Source organism: Podarcis tiliguerta, assembly GCF_965153285.1.
Source record: "Podarcis tiliguerta genome assembly, chromosome: Z".
In the NCBI taxonomy this organism is placed as follows: Eukaryota; Metazoa; Chordata; class Lepidosauria; order Squamata; family Lacertidae; genus Podarcis; species Podarcis tiliguerta.
In genome coordinates, this window is record NC_139553.1 from 16,930,174 (window position 1) to 16,947,939 (window position 17,766).

At 46.2% G+C, this 17,766-nt stretch overlaps 2 protein-coding genes across 10 annotated transcripts in view; one reads left to right on the plus strand and one right to left on the minus strand.

Moving 5' to 3' along the window:
* The window catches only part of ADAMTSL2 (ADAMTS like 2), a 39,798-nt gene extending 28,761 nt beyond the window's left edge, over positions 1–11,037 (plus strand). For all 7 annotated transcript variants that reach the window (XM_083423501.1, XM_083423506.1, XM_083423502.1 and 4 more), the window contains 5 exons: positions 1,454–1,609; positions 5,809–5,979; positions 6,639–6,815; positions 8,617–8,761; positions 9,197–11,037. In XM_083423501.1, coding sequence (XP_083279627.1) covers positions 1,454–1,609; positions 5,809–5,979; positions 6,639–6,815; positions 8,617–8,761; positions 9,197–9,315 — 768 coding nt within the window. In that variant the 3' untranslated portion in view covers positions 9,316–11,037. The remainder of the gene's footprint in view (positions 1–1,453; positions 1,610–5,808; positions 5,980–6,638; positions 6,816–8,616; positions 8,762–9,196) is intronic.
* A 1,104-nt stretch (positions 11,038–12,141) lies between these two features.
* The window catches only part of FAM163B (family with sequence similarity 163 member B), a 48,417-nt gene continuing 42,792 nt past the window's right edge, over positions 12,142–17,766 (minus strand). For all 3 annotated transcript variants that reach the window (XM_083424132.1, XM_083424133.1, XM_083424131.1), the window contains one exon: positions 12,142–17,273. In XM_083424132.1, coding sequence (XP_083280258.1) covers positions 16,860–17,273 — 414 coding nt within the window. In that variant the 3' untranslated portion in view covers positions 12,142–16,859. The remainder of the gene's footprint in view (positions 17,274–17,766) is intronic.

Genomic DNA, 17,766 nt, shown 5'->3' on the forward strand with positions numbered 1-17,766 from the left:
CACCAAACAGACTTGCATAATGCAACACCTGTGTGATTGCAACCCCACTCTGCATAATACTGGTGGGTTTGACTCACCTGTGTCATTTGAGACAGGACTTGGGGCTCAGCAGCTGCATTCATGTGCTGGATGGAGATGTTACATTGAAGATCAAACTGGGAATGCAGGGGCACTTAGGCCAAACTCCAGATGGGTCCCCAGGCCTCTCTGTCTAGCCCTTGTGACACTCATAGGCCACAGCTCCTCTTCCCAGGCCACACCTTCACAAACCCTTTGCTTTACACACCCTGGTTTTTTGCCTGGCTGGAATGTGTAATTGAACTCTGATAATTCCTCTTGCTTCTCTGGATGTGGGGTAGAGAGGTTTGTTTGTGAAGGCTAATTTACTGTACAGGTAAAACTGCACCCTCTCTAGCCCCCATCCAGGGAAGCAAGAGGTAATAACAGAGTTAATACCTGCCCTGTTGGAGGCAGAATACTCAGTGCTTTTTTTCTGGAGGTATGCAGGGGTACACATACCCCTAAACATTTTGTGAATCTTTGTACTTTTGCCCATTTACTGTATTTATTTCCCCCGATTTGAACTATAAAATGGTGATTTTCTTGAGTCAAAATAAGAGTACCCATAAACATATTTTTAAAGAAAAAAAGCACTGAGTAGACCTATGAGTGCCACTTTCTGGGAATCACGGGGGGGGGGGGGAGTTGTGCTGTTGTGCTCAGGTGCTACTTTGGGGCTTTCCATTGCAGTATGTAGTTGGTCACCATGGGAACAGGGTGCTGGAGTAAGATGGGCCTCCTTTGGCCTGTTCCAGCAGGCTCTTCTTGACTTTTTATGTTCTTACATGTCATACCCTGCAAATGTCCCGGAAAAACAGGGACATCCCATTTTTTTTTCTTGTGAGAGAATGGCAGCCATTTTGGGCACAGTGATCTCGCGTGATTTCATGCCACAATTCTCCCCCTCTCAAAAGTGCTTTCACGCAGGACACATTTTGGTGTGCCATGTCTGGAAAAAGTGCTTTTTGGGTTGGAAATTGTGGTGCAAAATCACACAAGATCATGGCTCCCAAAATGGTCACTATGCTCTCACAAGAAAAAAACAGGAAGATGTTGTCCAGGAATTTGCTGTTGTGCCATTGGAGAATATGACATGTTTAGTTCAAGGGTATATTCCAGATAGGCAGAAAGGAGAGCTACTGAAGGGTGTGGCCTGAAAAGAGAGGGTGTGACTTGAGGAGAGTTCTGAGGGCCAGAGAAAGAGGTCTGGAGGGCCATTTTGCTCCCACCCCGGAACCTGAGCTTCCCCACTTCTTCCTTATGGAAATCTTCATGTCAGTTCTTGGTCAGGCCTGACTCCTGGGGTGCTCCCTGTCTCTGTCAGAAACACAAGCTCTTTGGTCAGATTCTTGCCATCTCAATCACTTCCTGTTCCCTTTCTCCCTTCCCCCAGTGTACAGCCAAGTGCGGTGAGAGGAGTATTGTCAGCAGAGACATCCGGTGTTCAGAAGAAGAGAGGCTGTGTGATGCTAGCACCAAGCCCCTGGCAGAGAAGAATTGCAGTGGTGCCCCCTGTGACAGACAGTGGACCGTCTCTGACTGGGGACCGGTGAGTTCACAAGGGTATGTGGGGAGGGAACCATCTGCAAATGGAGGCAGGGGAGTTGGGGGAGAACCAGCTATAAATGAGAAACAAAGTAGGGCGTGTTGTGTGTGTTTGCAGCTGGCTAGTCTATCTGGCTAAGGATTTTGCTCATGAAACTCATAAGCAAGGCAGGGAGGCAGCTGCACTCTCTGACTGATTGAACCCAATGTCTGCTATCTACAGATATACTGCATTTGTACATGGTGGTTCCACTCATTTAGCTTTGTTAATAGTCACTACGATCTTTGAGAATTCTTGGAGAACAGGTGAGGTCCCTGCAGACTGGAGGCAGGCAAATGTTGTCTCCATCTTCAAAAAGAGGAAAAAGAAGACCCAGGAAACTACCAACCAATGAGCTTGACATCAATACCAGGAAAGGTCCTTGAGCAGATAATTAAACAGTTGGTCTGTGAGCACCTAGAAAAAGTTGTTGTGATTACAAAGACCCAGCATGGGTTTCTGAAAAACAAGTCATGCCAGGTCAAACTCATTTCTTTTTCAATACAGTTAAAAGCTTGGTGAAGGCTGTGGACAGAAGATGAAGAGGTAGCAGGATTTAGTGAGCAGGGAGTCCCTGGCACAGAGAAGTCCAGAATCAGAATCAGAGGCAGGAGAGAAGGGGGGCCAGGAGGCAGAGATGAGTCAGGCTGGTGAAGATGCGAGGGTGTTTCCCCTTCTTGCTGCGACAAGCTCCCTTCCCCCTTGTCTCCCAGGACAAAACGAGGTATGAAGAGGGAGGAACAGAGACAGGCATGTCAGTGTAGTCTCAGGTTGCTTGGGAAGTACCCAGGGGAGGAGGAGATCTATTGAGAAGAGTTGCTGTGTTCATTAGGCCTGGCGCTCTTGAGCAGACCTTATTTCTTCTAATAAAGAGTTAACATCACTTACTCTGTGTGATTTATTCCCACCAACTCCTGACACCTTTCCAACTCTACAGTTCTATTACTCTATGATTCTATAGGTTGGTGGCCATCACCACCTCCTGCGGGAGCGAGTTCCATAGTTTAACTCTGCTCTGGGTGAAGAGGGAGTTACTTTTATCTGTCCTGAATATTCCAACATTGGACATCCACGAGTCCTAGTGTTATGAGAGAGGGAGAAAAGCGTCTTTCGTTCCAATTATTTGCCTGGAGTCAGGTGGCTGTTTAAAGCCCCATGCAAAATCCTCACAGCTCTGGGTGGCTGCTCTGTGCAATTACGAGAGAAGACCGGCGTGAGCCAGAGGACCCTGAAGGCTCCTTTTTTGGGTTAGCGTCTGAATTACCCATGTCTGTGGTGTCTGTTTTTGCCATCTGAAAGCTATCGGTTAAGCCAAGCTGGCACAGTTTCCCACAGTGTGGGGATTAAATTGCATTTGTTAGCTGTATGCTTGGCAGACACTCCTTGGCTTCCAGTAAAAAAGCATGTCTCCAGCTGTAAGCACAAGTCCAGCTGCAGACAACTCCTCACCCCTGTCTCCTATAAGGCAGCCATCAGTCCCTGCCAGTTCGGCCGGTATGATGCTGAGGCTAATGAGAGAATGTCTGTGCTGCCCTGGGACTGATGGGAGTTGTAGTCCGAAACATCTAGAGGGCACTGAATGGAGAAGGCTGCTTCAATGCAGGTTGAAGAACATGAAATTGTAATTTTCTCTGCTCCTGGACTCAGTTCATGTGGCAGAGAGAAATCATACATTCCATGCTCCTAAGCAATGCTGTATGATGCTGGGGCTGATAGGAGTTGTAGTTTTAAACATCTGGAAGGCATGAGGTTGGGAAAGGTTGTCCTACTTCCTTGAGGGGACAGAAGAACAGGTGGCTGTTCCTCCCCTGCTCTGGAAGCCTCTGAAGCAGAGATGGAAACAATTTCATAATTGTTTTTATGACACTGTGAGTGTGTGAGTGTATGTGTGCTGCAGTTTTTAAAGATGAGGCTGGCGGGTGGGTGCAGGAAACATGTTGTAAAAGTTTTGGCTAATGTACACCTTTTTTTTTTTCTTTCTCAGAATTTCTCCTGATAGGATGCATTGCCAAATCCTGTTTTTACTATCATGCAATTTATGTACACGTTATCCTAATTTTTGCAAGTGATTTCCCCTCTTATAATACATTTTTTGTGGTGATACTTTCACAAATGGATGCATTTTTACACACACTTTCCCTGATGCACTTTTTTCTTCTTCCAAGGAGTATCCCCTATCATATTTTGGCTGTGATGTTTTCACAAATAGATCCATATTTATGGACACTCTCGCCTTATGCACACATTTTTGTAAAACGTCTAGCTTAGAGAGCTGCGCTGCAAAATTCAGGGAACTGAAAATTTCAGAGGGTAGCTGTGTTTGTGGTTTATGCTTTATTTTAGGAAGCTGTTAATGAGTTAGGCTTACATTATAATGAAAAAGGGACTAGATTGCTTCCCTATCCATTGTCCAAAGTAATTCACAGGGTTGCATCCAAAGTAATGCTGAGCAACAGATCACATTGCTGCGAGGGTTTCTGCTTGTGCAATGGGACTTCCCCCTTCTCCTCCTGCTCACATACCCCCTAATGGTTTGGGTGCATGCAGCAGGGAGAAGAGAGGCAGATGTCCTGAGGTGCAAGCTGAAGGGCCATAGCTCAGTATTTGCCTTGCATACAGAAGGTCCCAGGTTCATCTCCATGTGGTATCTGCAGGAAGGGCTGGGAATGTCTGCCGTTTGCCGCAGAGCTGCTGCCAATCAGTGTGGACAATACTGGACTAGATGCATTTAGTGTAAGGCAGATTCCTGTGTTCCAGTCGTGCTCGTGCTGACTAGATGTGTTTGTTGGAGACTACCCTGAATCTCCATTCCTGCTTAGGAACATCAGAGGTGGCTTTGCTGGGTCAGTTCACCAGGTGTTACATGCACACGCAGTCCAGCAGGCCCCAAGTGGTCTTCCAGAACAGGTCTGGGGTCTACTAGTAGAATAATCTACCTTCTTAAATCAAAGCTTGCAATGAACTGAATTCACGGCCCAAAGCATCCTGTCCTATCATTCCACCCACATTTGGAAATGGGGCAGGATTATGACCTTGAGGAAGCATCCAAACTTTGTCTCAAAGATGACATGCATTTTTAAAAACCCAAGCTGGTCTAGAACACAATTGTCTTAGGCTTTGTTTGTCTTTTAAGTGAAATAATCTATGTCACGTAGACTGCCTTCTTGGCTTATTCCCCACCCCGCCATTTTCAATTCAGTGGCAGTGCCTAAAAATAAGCCGTTTCCATGGTGATGGCTGGCAACTGTGAGGAGCTTGTCTCCCAAAAGGAGACCCACAAAGGAACTCTGGGGTTTGTAAATATCAGCCAAGGCAATGCCCCTTCCATGCCTCCCTCTTTTTTTTGTAAGCAAAGGGGACGTATTTGCAGACATTTGCATTTTAAATGGGGGCTGGGGAGATCTTTCTGTCTTAGGCCCTGAACTGGTTTGAATTAACAGGCTGGCTTGATGGTTGGTGAAAAGGTCAGGACCTACTGGCATTGTTCTCCTGTGTGATTGCTCCTTGAAAATGAGAATATGCCTAGGGTATGGCTGTAGCTCAGTGCTAGAGCACCTGTTTAGCATGCAGAAGGTCCTAGGTTCAATCCAGGTAAGGCTGGGAATGTGGAGCTTGATGGCCTGACTCAGCAGAGGGACGATTCTTGCATTCCTATTTAATTCAGCCCTTTCTTCATAATGACGAGGACTAGAATCTTGCTTTAGGTTAAGTGGCACAGCTTAGTGACATAGCGTCTGCTTTGCACGCAAGCAGCTTAGAAGAAAGAAACAGGGGTGCATTTCAAACAAACACCACAAAAACTATTTCATAATAACACAGCAACATAATAGCATAGTAACAATTTCATAATAACATAGCAAAGCAAAATTATAATAACATACAAAAACATGTTTCAATACTATAAATATAACAAGATTGCTCAAACAGAATGCAGCATCCAGTGGCCAAAATAACAAGGGAGCTTCACGGTTTCACCTCAGTCTTAGAAACAACCATCCCATGACCCTTTTAATGTGGAAGGAGAGATTGGTACATTATTTGGGGTGGGTGGGTGTTATCTGAGGTTAGTCGTCAATTCAGCTAAAGGGGCTGAAGTGCCACTGAGTGGATGTTATGCAGATGCACATTTGTGTTTATTACCTTCTTGTCTGTTTATCTTCCAGTGCAGTGGAGGCTGTGGACAGGGGCGGATGATCCGGCACGTCTACTGCAAAACCAGTGATGGCCGTGTGGTGCCAGAATCACAGTGCAACTTGGAGACCAAGCCACTGGCAATCCATCCCTGTGGGGACAAGAACTGCCCTGCTCACTGGCTCACCCAGGACTGGGAAAGGGTAAGGGAGCCTTTGAGTTTGCTCAAAGAGCAGCATGGTCCACTCTCTAGGCCTAGGGAGCAGGGGGAACCTTTTTCTTCCTGCCAGAGAGCTGCATTCCTTTCTGGTCAACCTTCTGGTGGGTGGGAGTGGGTGGGTACCTGCCAATGGTGGGAGGAATCAAGAGTCAAAAAGCAGATGGAGCACTGAATGCAATTTTTTTTGTCTTTGCATACTTGACTATAGAGTTTACCAGGTCAGGAGCATCGCAGACCCTGAGAATTCAGGGCCCATACCAGAGACCTAGGGATGAGCCCTAGAGATAGGAGTTAATTGGGAGAGAGAAGCAGGGAATCTTCCCCACCTGTAGATTCAAGCCCTCCACCTGTCTCCTGGAGGAGCAGACCAACCTGTCAGACCTAAGAGTCCAACAACCCTACTAGGCTAGTTTCTAGACACATTCTTCTCTGCCCTCTGCCCTCTGTCAATGCAAGCAAGAGGCACTGTCAGGATTCAATGACACTTCTCAGCCTGGCATAAGCACTCAATAACAGTGTGAAGCAAGAGTGTGTGGCCTAGAGGGAGGGGGCAGGAGGATTGGATTTGGCTCCCATGCCTGGATTTGGCTCCCCACCCCTCCTCTTACAGTTTCACTTTGGCTCTCACTCTTACCTTGACAGTGCAATACCACATGCGGCCGGGGGGTCAAGAAGCGAATCGTCCTTTGCCTGGAGATTGTCAATGGGAAGCTCAAAACCCGCAACCCAACTGAATGTGACGTCACCAAGAAGCCAGCTGAGGACACAACCTGCTTTGAACGGCCTTGTTTCAAGTGGTACACGACCCCTTGGTCAGAGGTGAGAAATGGGTGGGTGGGGAGGCAGACAGCGGGTGAACCATGCTGGGAAGACGAAATGGTCCTGTAGGGGACTGCGATGGGACTGAGCACCCTACGAATCCGAGCTCTGGACAGCTTCCATTCTGCCTCTGTTAAAATGAGAATCGGACCACACTACTTCACGGGATTGTTGCGTCTGCAAAATTAAAAATACTTTCCCTTTTTGGGAAATTGCAGTATGAACAAGGGTCTGTAGTACTTGCAACTAGGAGAACAAAATAAATGAATGAGCAGCAGCAACTAGGAGCATACGGATAGATAGGCCTGACAAGCAAGTGGGCAGTAGCTACTAGGAGTGCAATATAAATGAAGAGGAGTGATTTCATACCAGGTGATTTTTCATACTAGTTGACAGACCTGATAATCATGTGAATAGTAACTACAGTTGTACCTTGGGTTCAGGTTACAGACTCCACTAATCCAGAAATAGTACCTCGGGTTAAGAACTTTGCTTCAGGATGAGAACAGAAATTGCACAGTGGAGGTGCAGCGGCAGCAGGAGGCCCCATTAACTAAAGTGGTATCTCAGGTTAAGAACAGTTTCAGGTTAAGAACGGACCTCCAGAACGAATTAAGTTCTTAACCCGAGGTACCACTGTATTAGGAGCACAATGTAACCAACAGGGAATTGTAGCATGTAGATTTCATATTGGTTGAGTGGCCCGACAGTCATTCGATTCTAGGACTGTCCACAAACATAACCAAACGTTAAGTTGTTTATCACTTAGGGGAAACTGCTTTCACACTGGAAGGCCTAATTAATTGCTTCTCTGGCCTTCTGGCGTCCAGACACCATGCACTCCATCACTGCCCTCCCCCTTCCTTGGCTCAGCGGTGAAAAGGAAAGTCTCCCTGTGCTCTACTTTCCTCCCTCCTTCTCCTCCAAAAAAAGCACAGCCAGTTCCGATTACATCTTGGCAGGCCGTGTCCTGCCCGGAGCCACTACAACGGCGGACGGCAGTTCGCCTTGGCTGCGGCAACGACAGCAACTGGGCTCTAATCAGTCCCTGGCAACCGCCTGTGCTGAAGTCTCCACTGGCTGAGCGGCTGCAGGCCTCTGCCTGGTGAGAGCCAGGGGGAAAGAGTTCATGCTGCACTCTGCTCCTCTAAAGGGAATTTGTGCTTCTGTGATGGCTGCCGGGCGTTCTCGGATAACATCGGGGATCGGCCCAATAGCCGCTGGAATGCTGCAGAGCTTTCGGATTCCTGGAGGGGGAGTTAATTAGGCTCCCCAAACATTCTCCCCCCCCAAAAAAAACTCTTCTGCAGTCCCCCCCTCACCCCAAATATGGGTTGTATCCAACTCAGTTTTAGGCCACAATCACACCACAGATTTTAAAGCAATATCACCTCACTGCTACCAACCCATGCCCATCAGGGAGCAGAGTGAAGGACAGCCAGGTTGTCTGTAGCATTGCAGGGGGCTGGACTAGATTGACCCCCGGGGTTCCTTCAAATGCCACGATTCTGTGAAGCAGGTATACTCCAAGGCACTATGCATTTAAAGCACTGTGATACCACTTTAAACATCTATGAATCCTCATAGATTTAGTTTGTTAAGTGGTATGATACTGCTTTAAATGTATGGTACGGATGCGGCCTTAGGTAGAGCCGACGACTTGCAATCAACATCTGTATGTCAATCATGTCCATTAATTTCAGTGGGCCTACTCTGAGCAGATACTTCTCAAAAGGTTGAATCTTAGTCCTGAAACTGCTTGTTGTAACAAACAAACCTCCCCTCTTTTCCTTGCCCACAGTGTACAAAAACTTGTGGCATTGGCGTGAGGATGCGAGATGTCAAGTGTTACCAGGGGAAGGATCTCGTCCGGGGCTGTGACCCTCTCGTGAAGCCTGTTGGGAAACAGACGTGCGATCTTCAGCCTTGTCCAACTGAACCACCAGGTCAGGGGGAGATGGGTGTAGGGTTGCCGGACTTGCGGGTCTGACCTGAAGTCTCCAGGCTTGCCTTCCTCCTCCAGGTGGCAGGGGGCGGGGCTTGAATCTCTAGGTGGGCAAGAGTGCCTTTTGACTGGCAGTGAATTGCTAGGGTTTCTGTCAGGAGTCTTTCCCCAGCTTTAGCTGGAGATGCCATAGGTTCAAACCTAGGACCTTCTGCAAGTAAAGCACTTACCCTACCAAGGGAGCTACACCTGGTTCCTCTTTGAAATTCCTCAGAGAATTCCTTGGGGCACCTCCAAAAATTAATGTCTGTGGCTGCCCTGGGAAAACTGGCTCACCGTATTGGAAGTGAAGTTGTTTGGAGTTCTCTGCACAGACGATGATTTCCACTTGCTTTCCTCCAAGCCACAGCTGACCCCACTCACCTGTCTCTTGCAGATGACAGCTGCCAGGACCAAGCGGGGACCAACTGTGCTCTGGCCATCAAGGTGAACCTCTGCAGCCACTGGTATTACAGCAAAGCTTGTTGCAGGTCCTGCCGAGCTCCCCATTCCTAAGATAGGACCAAAGGGATCCAGCGGTTCTCCAGAGCATCCAGCGGGACACAGGAGCAGCCAGGTGCGAACTGGGACAGTTCCTGCCTGGTCTGCCTACCCATTATGCCACAACATGGAGAGTAAGGGATGGAGGTCCTGTAATCCAAGACACCTCCTTCACCTCCCCCCTCCCTCCTGGGTTCTGGAAATGGAGGGACACATTGTTACATTTGCTACTACTGTAGATCAGAACCCCCCCCCCCCACTCCATGAGGAAAGTCGCGTTTTGTTTTTAAAAAAGACATCATGAATATTTCCCCCCTTTTAGTTCTTGTTTTCCAATGGCTATGTTGTCTTTGAACTTTTGTGCCTCCCCTTCATCTCCTTGCAATTTGAACAGAATTAGAATAGCCCTTTCATCCCTGGCCCTTGGGAGCACTCTTTCCGCTTTCTAATTTTACACACAGGTTTGCATCGCGGGGCGCCCTGACCTGACCTGCTTAGCATCAGGTGAGGCACTCCATCTGGAGCTGCTGAGAAAGAGATTCTGACACACTGCTGTAATGACTGAAACACCGTGGTTTGTTCTCCAGCTTACCGTTTTGCACGGCGGACACACATTCCATCCAGTTAAAATGCAGGGATCAGCCATCCATCCATCTTGGCCCTCCCCTTAGGTAAAGGAACTTCCTTTCAGAAATGCATTGTTGCCAAGCACCACATGCCTGTTTTATCCCTGAGATAGAAATCCTTTCTCCTACCATCTCCTGCTAGGTGATGTCAGTGGCCCATCTAGTCCAACATCCTGTTCTCACAGTGGCCAACCAGATGCCTGCAGGTGCAACAGCAACCCCCCCCCCCCGCTCAGCATTTCCAGAAGCTAGTATTCAGAGGCATACCACCTCAGACAGTGGAGGTAGAGCTAAGAAGAGCTTTGCTGGGTAAGGCCACCTAGTCCATTCTAACAGTGACTGCCCAGATGCCTCAATGGGAAGCCCACAAGCAGGAGCCAGGCGAATCAGCACTCTCCCTATTTGCAACTCTCAGCAACTGGTATCCACAGTGGAAGAAGAGCAGAGCCATCAGGGTTGGTGGCCACTGATCCTCTTCTCCACCATAAATTAATCTTCTTTTAAAGCCATCCTAGTTGCTGGCCCTCACTGATGCCAACAGGTTACATTCTAGACTTGTAAAAGGCAAAGTTTTCTAAACACACAAACAGCACCACCAGGACTGACCCCATTGTAATTAAAACACAATCTCTCTCTCTCTCTCTCTCTCTCTCTCTCTCTCTGCCTCTTCCTCTCTCTTTGGCTTCATCCTCTTGTAAGCTGTCCCTTTCCCTTCTATTTTCAATACTATTCCCCAGCAGCTCAGCACTTAAGGAGCAGAACTTAACGCTCCCCAGGCGACTCTAAGCCAAAAAGCCCATTAGATATAATATGTAGGTGTCTACGTTTTCAGAGATTATTTTATTTTATTTTATTGTGTAATCAAATCCCAGACCGTGTAGTCCTTTAATTAAAAGAAAAGACATAAAGCCAACAATAGTTGTAGAGTAACGAAAACATAACAGCAGCACTTTATATCACAAAGAGAGTCACGCTCTCTCTCTCTCTTTTTAAAAGATAAATAAAGAAATAAGTATATTTGTTTACAAACAGTGAACTTTATCCCTGTAACCACAGAAACTGTACCCATTAAGTATATTTTAAAATAAAAGTTGTCATATTTATAGTGCCAGCTTGATGTCTTCATGGTGTTTGGCCCTTTTGCTTTGGACATTGTGGTTTAAAAGAACAATGGGGAGAATGAATGTTCCACCCTAACACCCCCCCAACAAATACTAGAATCTGGGATCTCTGGATTCTAGGGACATTAAGGTGGCATCATATTATGTGTCCGTTCAGCTGCAGTTCATCTTCTGCCAAAAATGACATCATTCATCTCACTGTCTGTTGTGGCGAAATCACGCAACTTCCGTAATTTATGTAACTGATCACATGAATAGAAGGACACTGAGCTCTTCTTCCACCTTGCTTATGAATCATAATGGGAGAACTCTCGCTGGTTTTAGACTGCATATGCATATGCCTTGTACCAAGTACACCCTGACTAGAAGCAGCTCTCCAGGGTCTTGGATAGGACATCTGCCCCATTGCCTGATCATTGGCTGAACCTGGGGCCTTAACCCGGGGCCATCCACATTCGGGTTGGAATGACTGACTGCATCATTCAGTCACTTCCAATATAGTGCGGTAGCAATTGTGCCCTCTGATAAGATGATCCTTTGCATCTATGTGCATGTCCTGCTTATAGTGCCTCGTGGAGAAATTGAGCTCCGTTGAAATAGAGTGATGTTTCTTCTTGCACTAAAAGGGTGTATTCCATGAGCCTTAGCTAGCAGACATTTTGCAAACGGTGGTCCAGAAAACTTCCTTCTCTGAAGGAAGGAAGGAAGCAAGGAAGGAAGGAAGGTGAAATTTTCAGGTTGCCATATTCTGCACCACATAGAATACCATTGAATACCTGTATTCAATGATAATCCTACTCAAGGAGACCCACTGAAAATAATTTACATGACTAAGTTAGCAGGCTAACTTAAATCGGGACGGGCCATCGTTCAGTGGTAAAGCATCGGCTCTGCATGTTAAAGGACCCTGATCCAGTCCCTGGCAGCATCTGCAAAGAGGGCTGAGAATGCCTCCTGCCTGAAACCCTGGAGAGCTGCTGCCAATCTGTGTAAACAATACTGAGCTACATGGACCAATAGTCTGATTCATTACAATGGACCCGCTCTTAAATAAAACAGGTGTCATGAAAAAGAGCACACTTCTCCCTTGAGAACAAAGTCAAAGATAGGTTTATTTTTTTAAAAGTTTTTGTTCTTAAGAGTCCAGAAGGCCTGTACAAGATAACCACAAGGCAAAAATGAATGAAAATCCATGAAATATTTCAATTAATTTCAAAGATATACAATGAAGGGCCATGGGGTTGGGGGGGGGGGGAGATGAGCACGGAGTAAATAATAGGAAGATAATAAACACAACCACAATTTTAATGCAACAAATGGCTTTTTTTTTCTTTTTGAAAATAAAAATGCCATCGAAAAAAGTGCAAGTTTTAAGAAGAGTTGTACAAAATTTACCCAGAGTTCTGTAGAAGTAGCTGCAATTACATCAGATCACTTCAAAGACTGAGCACAGCAAAATGGAAACTTGTCATACAGGACATGGCCTAGGATAGTGAGAGTCAGGCCCGTGCAGGGGGTGGGGTGGAGTGGGGTGGGTAGCCGGGTACACTTGTCCTGAGTCTCAGGGGGCTAAGCTGGCTGGGGGCGCCACCAGGGAACAGCTGCTTTTTTGTCTGAATTTATAACTTTATCCTAACAAGACTCTAGCCCCTGGGCCTCAGACAAACTCTACACCGGTCTGTTGAATGTTGTCACAAACTGGATGGCTGTGGGCGCAGGCAATGGGTGTGGGGGGAAGACACCAAGCAGTAACAGAATTGGCATGTCCATTGATATAATAATACCCATTGACATAAAATACCAATGTTTCTAGTCAATGTTGCAGAAAGATATTTTGCACTTTGGACAACCATCCACACCCGCCCCTTCAGGTTGTGTACATCCATCTCTATAAAGTTCCACAACCTTGACGGCTTTGAACCCCAAACCACCAATTGGAATGTTAGTCCCTTGAACGTTGCAAAGTTATTCCTGGGCGGAGTTTTACAAGTCCAGGAAACGGATGACATTGCTAACGGTCTCCATCTTTGTGCTTTCAAACCGGAAGTGCTTGTGAAGCAAGATCCTTTGCTCATTTGGAAGGATTGAGGTGACCTGCTTTAATTTTGACTGAAAGGCCACAAGTTGGTCCCAGTGTTCTAGGGCACACCCACACCATACAATTAAACCACTCTCAAGCCAATATAATAGTTGGCGGGGGGGGGGGTTCCTGTTTGTTCAGGATGCTGAGAGTTGCTAGGAGGCCCCTCGCGGAGATACAAGGACTGCAGATCAGTGGCAGAGCATCCGCTTTGCATGCAGAAGGTCCCAGGTTCAATCCCCAGGTAGATCTGGAGGGGACTCATGCCTGAAATCCTGGAGCGCCGCAGCCAGACAATACTGAGTTAAGTGACTGGGTAGAAGGCAGCCTCCTATGTTCCAACAATTCCCAGCATCCTTTAACAAGCTACCCTACAAGGATTCTTTGTGGGGGAGCCATAGCTGTTAAAAGAGCTATAGAAGTGCTTTAAGTATATGGTGTGGTTGTGATCTTAGGTTCAGATGAGAGCAAAGTTTTTTTTTATGAGAGTTTTCGGATGAGAGCAACTACAGAGGACCATAGGAATTAAGACTCTTCAGGCTCACAGCACGAAATTTTGCCAAGCTGGGCATTATTTTCAAGGAAGTAGGCCGAGGCAAGATGGACGTCTTCTCAATTATTTTAAATCTCATTATTTTAAATAAATATTTTAAAAAATTATTTGTTTTAAATCTCTTGGTTCAATCCCGAACCATTGGCAGGGTCTCTCTATAATATTTAATATAATATTGATTGCAGCTGTTTCAAGGGTGCACTTTTAGCTATAATGCAGTCCAAATGTTTGCTTGAACGAAACAGTTCTTTGCCATCTTCCACAAATTGCTGAGTGTCCAGAACACAAGGCCCAATCCACTAGCTACTTCTTTTGCCTGTGCTCCCCGTGAAATGAATGTTTCTTGAACTCATGTATGAGCAATGTGCTTTAATTCAAGATACCCCACCCCATGGAATTAGAAAAGAAATCCAGATGGAGCTCATTATGTGAATGGCTGTTGACTGAACCTGGTTTCCTTGCCTTTTGCTGAACTTATCTCCAGTCTTGCTATTCTCCCCTTACAGATTCAATGTAACAAGGGGCTCCCTCCATTGAAGCATGCATCTCTGGGAGGGTTCCTGAAATTTTGGATAGGGGCAAGTCGATGTAATATCCTGCAGAGCAAGAACATGGTCACATAATGGCAGATCTTCCCTAAAATAGTTTTGCTTTTATTAGAAACATGAACTTGACCCCATATAAGGTTGTCTGTCTAAACAAGATTACATGATCAGCTACTCCTCTGTCAATTCCTTGCAGAGGGGTGCTAGCATCAGGTGTTTAGTACATTTTAAATCTGATCATATTTCCCATTCACGAGTGTTGAAACATGGTATTGAGTTGACAAGGGACGTGAGTGGGAAGAACCAATCTGGGCATAAGGAGTAGCCATGGTACTGGAGTAATGCCACCACGTTTTTCTCTATGGCTTGCATGACAGAGAGCCTGGCTTCAGCGATCCATGCTCTGATAAACCTCTGGGTTAGATTGCTGCAATGTGCAATATGTGGGCCTGACCTTGAAGACTGGGAACTGCAGCTAATGCAGAATAACGGGGGCAAATAGAAAACCTTAATAGACCTGTTCTGGCTGGCTGTGCAGACCTGTCAATCTTCATTTCCCATCATTTTCCCACTCTTAAATTCAGTTCTCCACATTTCCACGTCATCAGCACTCCAGTGCAAAATTCTTATACCATACACATATGTGTATGCATTTTTTCCAACCTATACATTGTTGCAAAGGAATTTCTCCCAATATAATGCATTTTCACAGACAGATACATTTTTATATGCACACTTTACCCTAGTATATGCATTTCTGGACATTGGCTGGAGAACTGCATTGCAAAATTCAGAGAAGTGCAAATTTCAAAGGATAGCTGTGTTTTGGGCCGTGCATCATGTTGGAAATTGCAGATTAGCTAGGTTTGCCTTAAAATGCAAACTGAGTGCAACAGCTGCACACTCCTAGACTGAGGTGAATGGGGCAGTGCCCCATTGGTGCAAACAGGCCAGCCTCCACTACCTATAGGACTACATCTGACCCTCCCGCCCCACCTCTGATGTAGAACAATGGTGCTAAGCAAGACAATAATAATAGATCTCCCCGTTTTCTTTAAAGATGGGAGCACACCAAAGTCAAAAGTGCTAAAATGGTGTGGTTGAATCAGATGTGGAGAGCCTTTGGCCCTCCAGATGTTGCTGAACCACAACTCCCATCAGCCCCAGCAAGCATGCCCAGAGATCCCAAGGGATGATGGGAGTTGTAGTTCAGAAACTTCTGGAGGGCCAAAGATTCCCCTCACCAGGACTGGAAAACTCAATCCATTGACTGACAAAATACGGTTTCTTCTTCTTTTCATTCATGGCAATATCCAGAGGTCATTTCTTTAGAAGTCCCTGCTTACTCCCTGGGAGGTGGTGGGTCCTAATGAGGTGAGATTATGTGCCAGGTGGTTGGGTGGCATTTGTGGCTTGTTATTTAGTAAAAAATAAAATAAAGGCAAGATTGAATTTGTCTCCAGCCAAGGTCCTAGAAGACATCTGAAATGTTGTCACAGGAAGGCAGGCAACAACCGCACATCACCCAGTCAGAAAATAAAGGAGGGCACAGCGGCAATTCAGTATGAAGCATGGGGTTGCCCTAGAGCTGCCCCCCTCCACCATAGCCTTGCACTTGCAGACTTTCATGACAGCAAATGAAAAGGGGGGAAATCTAACTCTTACAAAAGGATGCCCTGTATCAAAATCTTCTCATATACAGTGGTACCTCAGGTTACAGACACTTCAGGTTACAGACTCTGCTAACCCAGAAATAGTGCTTCAGGTTAAGAACTTTGCTTCAGGATGAGAACAGGAATTGTGCTCCGGCGGCGTGGCAGCAGCAGGAGGCCCCATTAGCTAAAGTGGTGCTTCGGGTTAAGAACAGTTTCAGGTTAAATACAGACCTCCAGAACGAATTAAGTACTTAACCCGAGGTACCACTGTATCTGTATATATCTATCTATATATATACAGTGACACCTCGTGTTATGTACCACCCCCCTTATGAATGCTGCAGGTTACGCACTCTGCTAACCCAGAAGTAGATGCCCCTTGTTGCGACCTTTGCCCCGGGATGCGAGCAGAAGTCGCGCTCCGGTGGCGCGGCCGCAGTGGGAGGCACCATTAGAGAAAGTGCACCTCATGTTACGAGCGGTGTCCTGTTACAAACGGACTTCCAGAACGGATTAAGCACGTAACACGAGGTACCACTGTATGTATCTATCTATATCTATCTATAGCTATATATAGATATAAAATAAACTATTGTCAACACTAAACTTTAGAAAACCTATATGCACCCATCAAATCTATTAATTCTCCCTCCTCCCTTTTATACAGTGCATTATTTAATAGGTATATAGATAATTATCCATCGTTAACATATAAATACATTCATCATTTTTAAAAGACTCTCTGTGGGTATTTTTTTTTGTCCTGTAAAAGAGTGACGCCATGTTATTATTTTTAAGCCACAAGGGTATTTAGGGAAGGGGGAGGAGAAACACCCTTTCACAGAACCAAAGAATTAGAGAGTTGGAAGAGACTCAAAGGATCATCTGGTCCAACCCCTTACAATGCAGGAATCAGCAGGATATGTATGCCACCAACGTTACCCACCGTCGAGCTGCGGGTCACGGCTGCTGGCACTCATTAGACGTCTGTGCTGATGCTGCGGCTGCGGGAGAAAGCCTCCCGCATGGCTGAGAGGCGGTTGGGGTTGAGGGCCTGGAGGCCACTCATGTTGACGGGCAGCTCCAGGTCTTCCTGGCTGATGGCCTTGTAGTTGATGAGGTCGCCCCCATTCTGGACCTCCTCGTCCTCTTCCTCCTCCTCCTCCTCTGGCTCCTGGAGGAAGAAGGTGGGCGGCTCATAGTGTGAGCAGTTGGGGCATACTGTCCGGCACTGGGAGTGCTTCTTGTAGGGGGAGGAGGAAGATCGGTACAAGGATGGGCCGTTTGTCAGAGCCACATTGCGGTTGCAGTGGAGAGGCGGGATGTGGGAATCCATGCCAAAGTCTGGTTCATCACCGTCCTCTTCAGACTCCTCCTTCTTGCAGCAGTAATACTGGGGGAGGCAAAGAGGGGAAGAGGCAGGGATTTGATGAGAAGGTGGCTGTACCCTTTCAGGTTGACATTGATGCTTTCCCACGAGATCCACAAAAACTCCAAGCAAGCACATCGCTCCTGCTGCCCATGCTCAAAGAATTCTGGGAACTGTAGTTTGTTAACGGTTGGTGGGAATTGTAACTACAGGTCCTAGAATTATTTGAAGGAAAGAATGAACTTTGAATGTGCTTTAAATGTACTTTAAATGTACAGCAGCAATAATAATAATAATAATTTTTATCCCACTTTTTCCCCAACACTCAATGTGGCTTACACAAATTAAAACAACAGAGATAAAATGCAAAAAGGTTAAAAACATATATTAGAAAATAATTCAAAAGTAATTAAATTCTAACAGACTCTAAACAATATAAAAACAACTCTATCAAAATACAGATAGCAAAAATGGCACAGCACTATTATTAGCCCTTAAAAAAGCAGTCAGTTCTTAA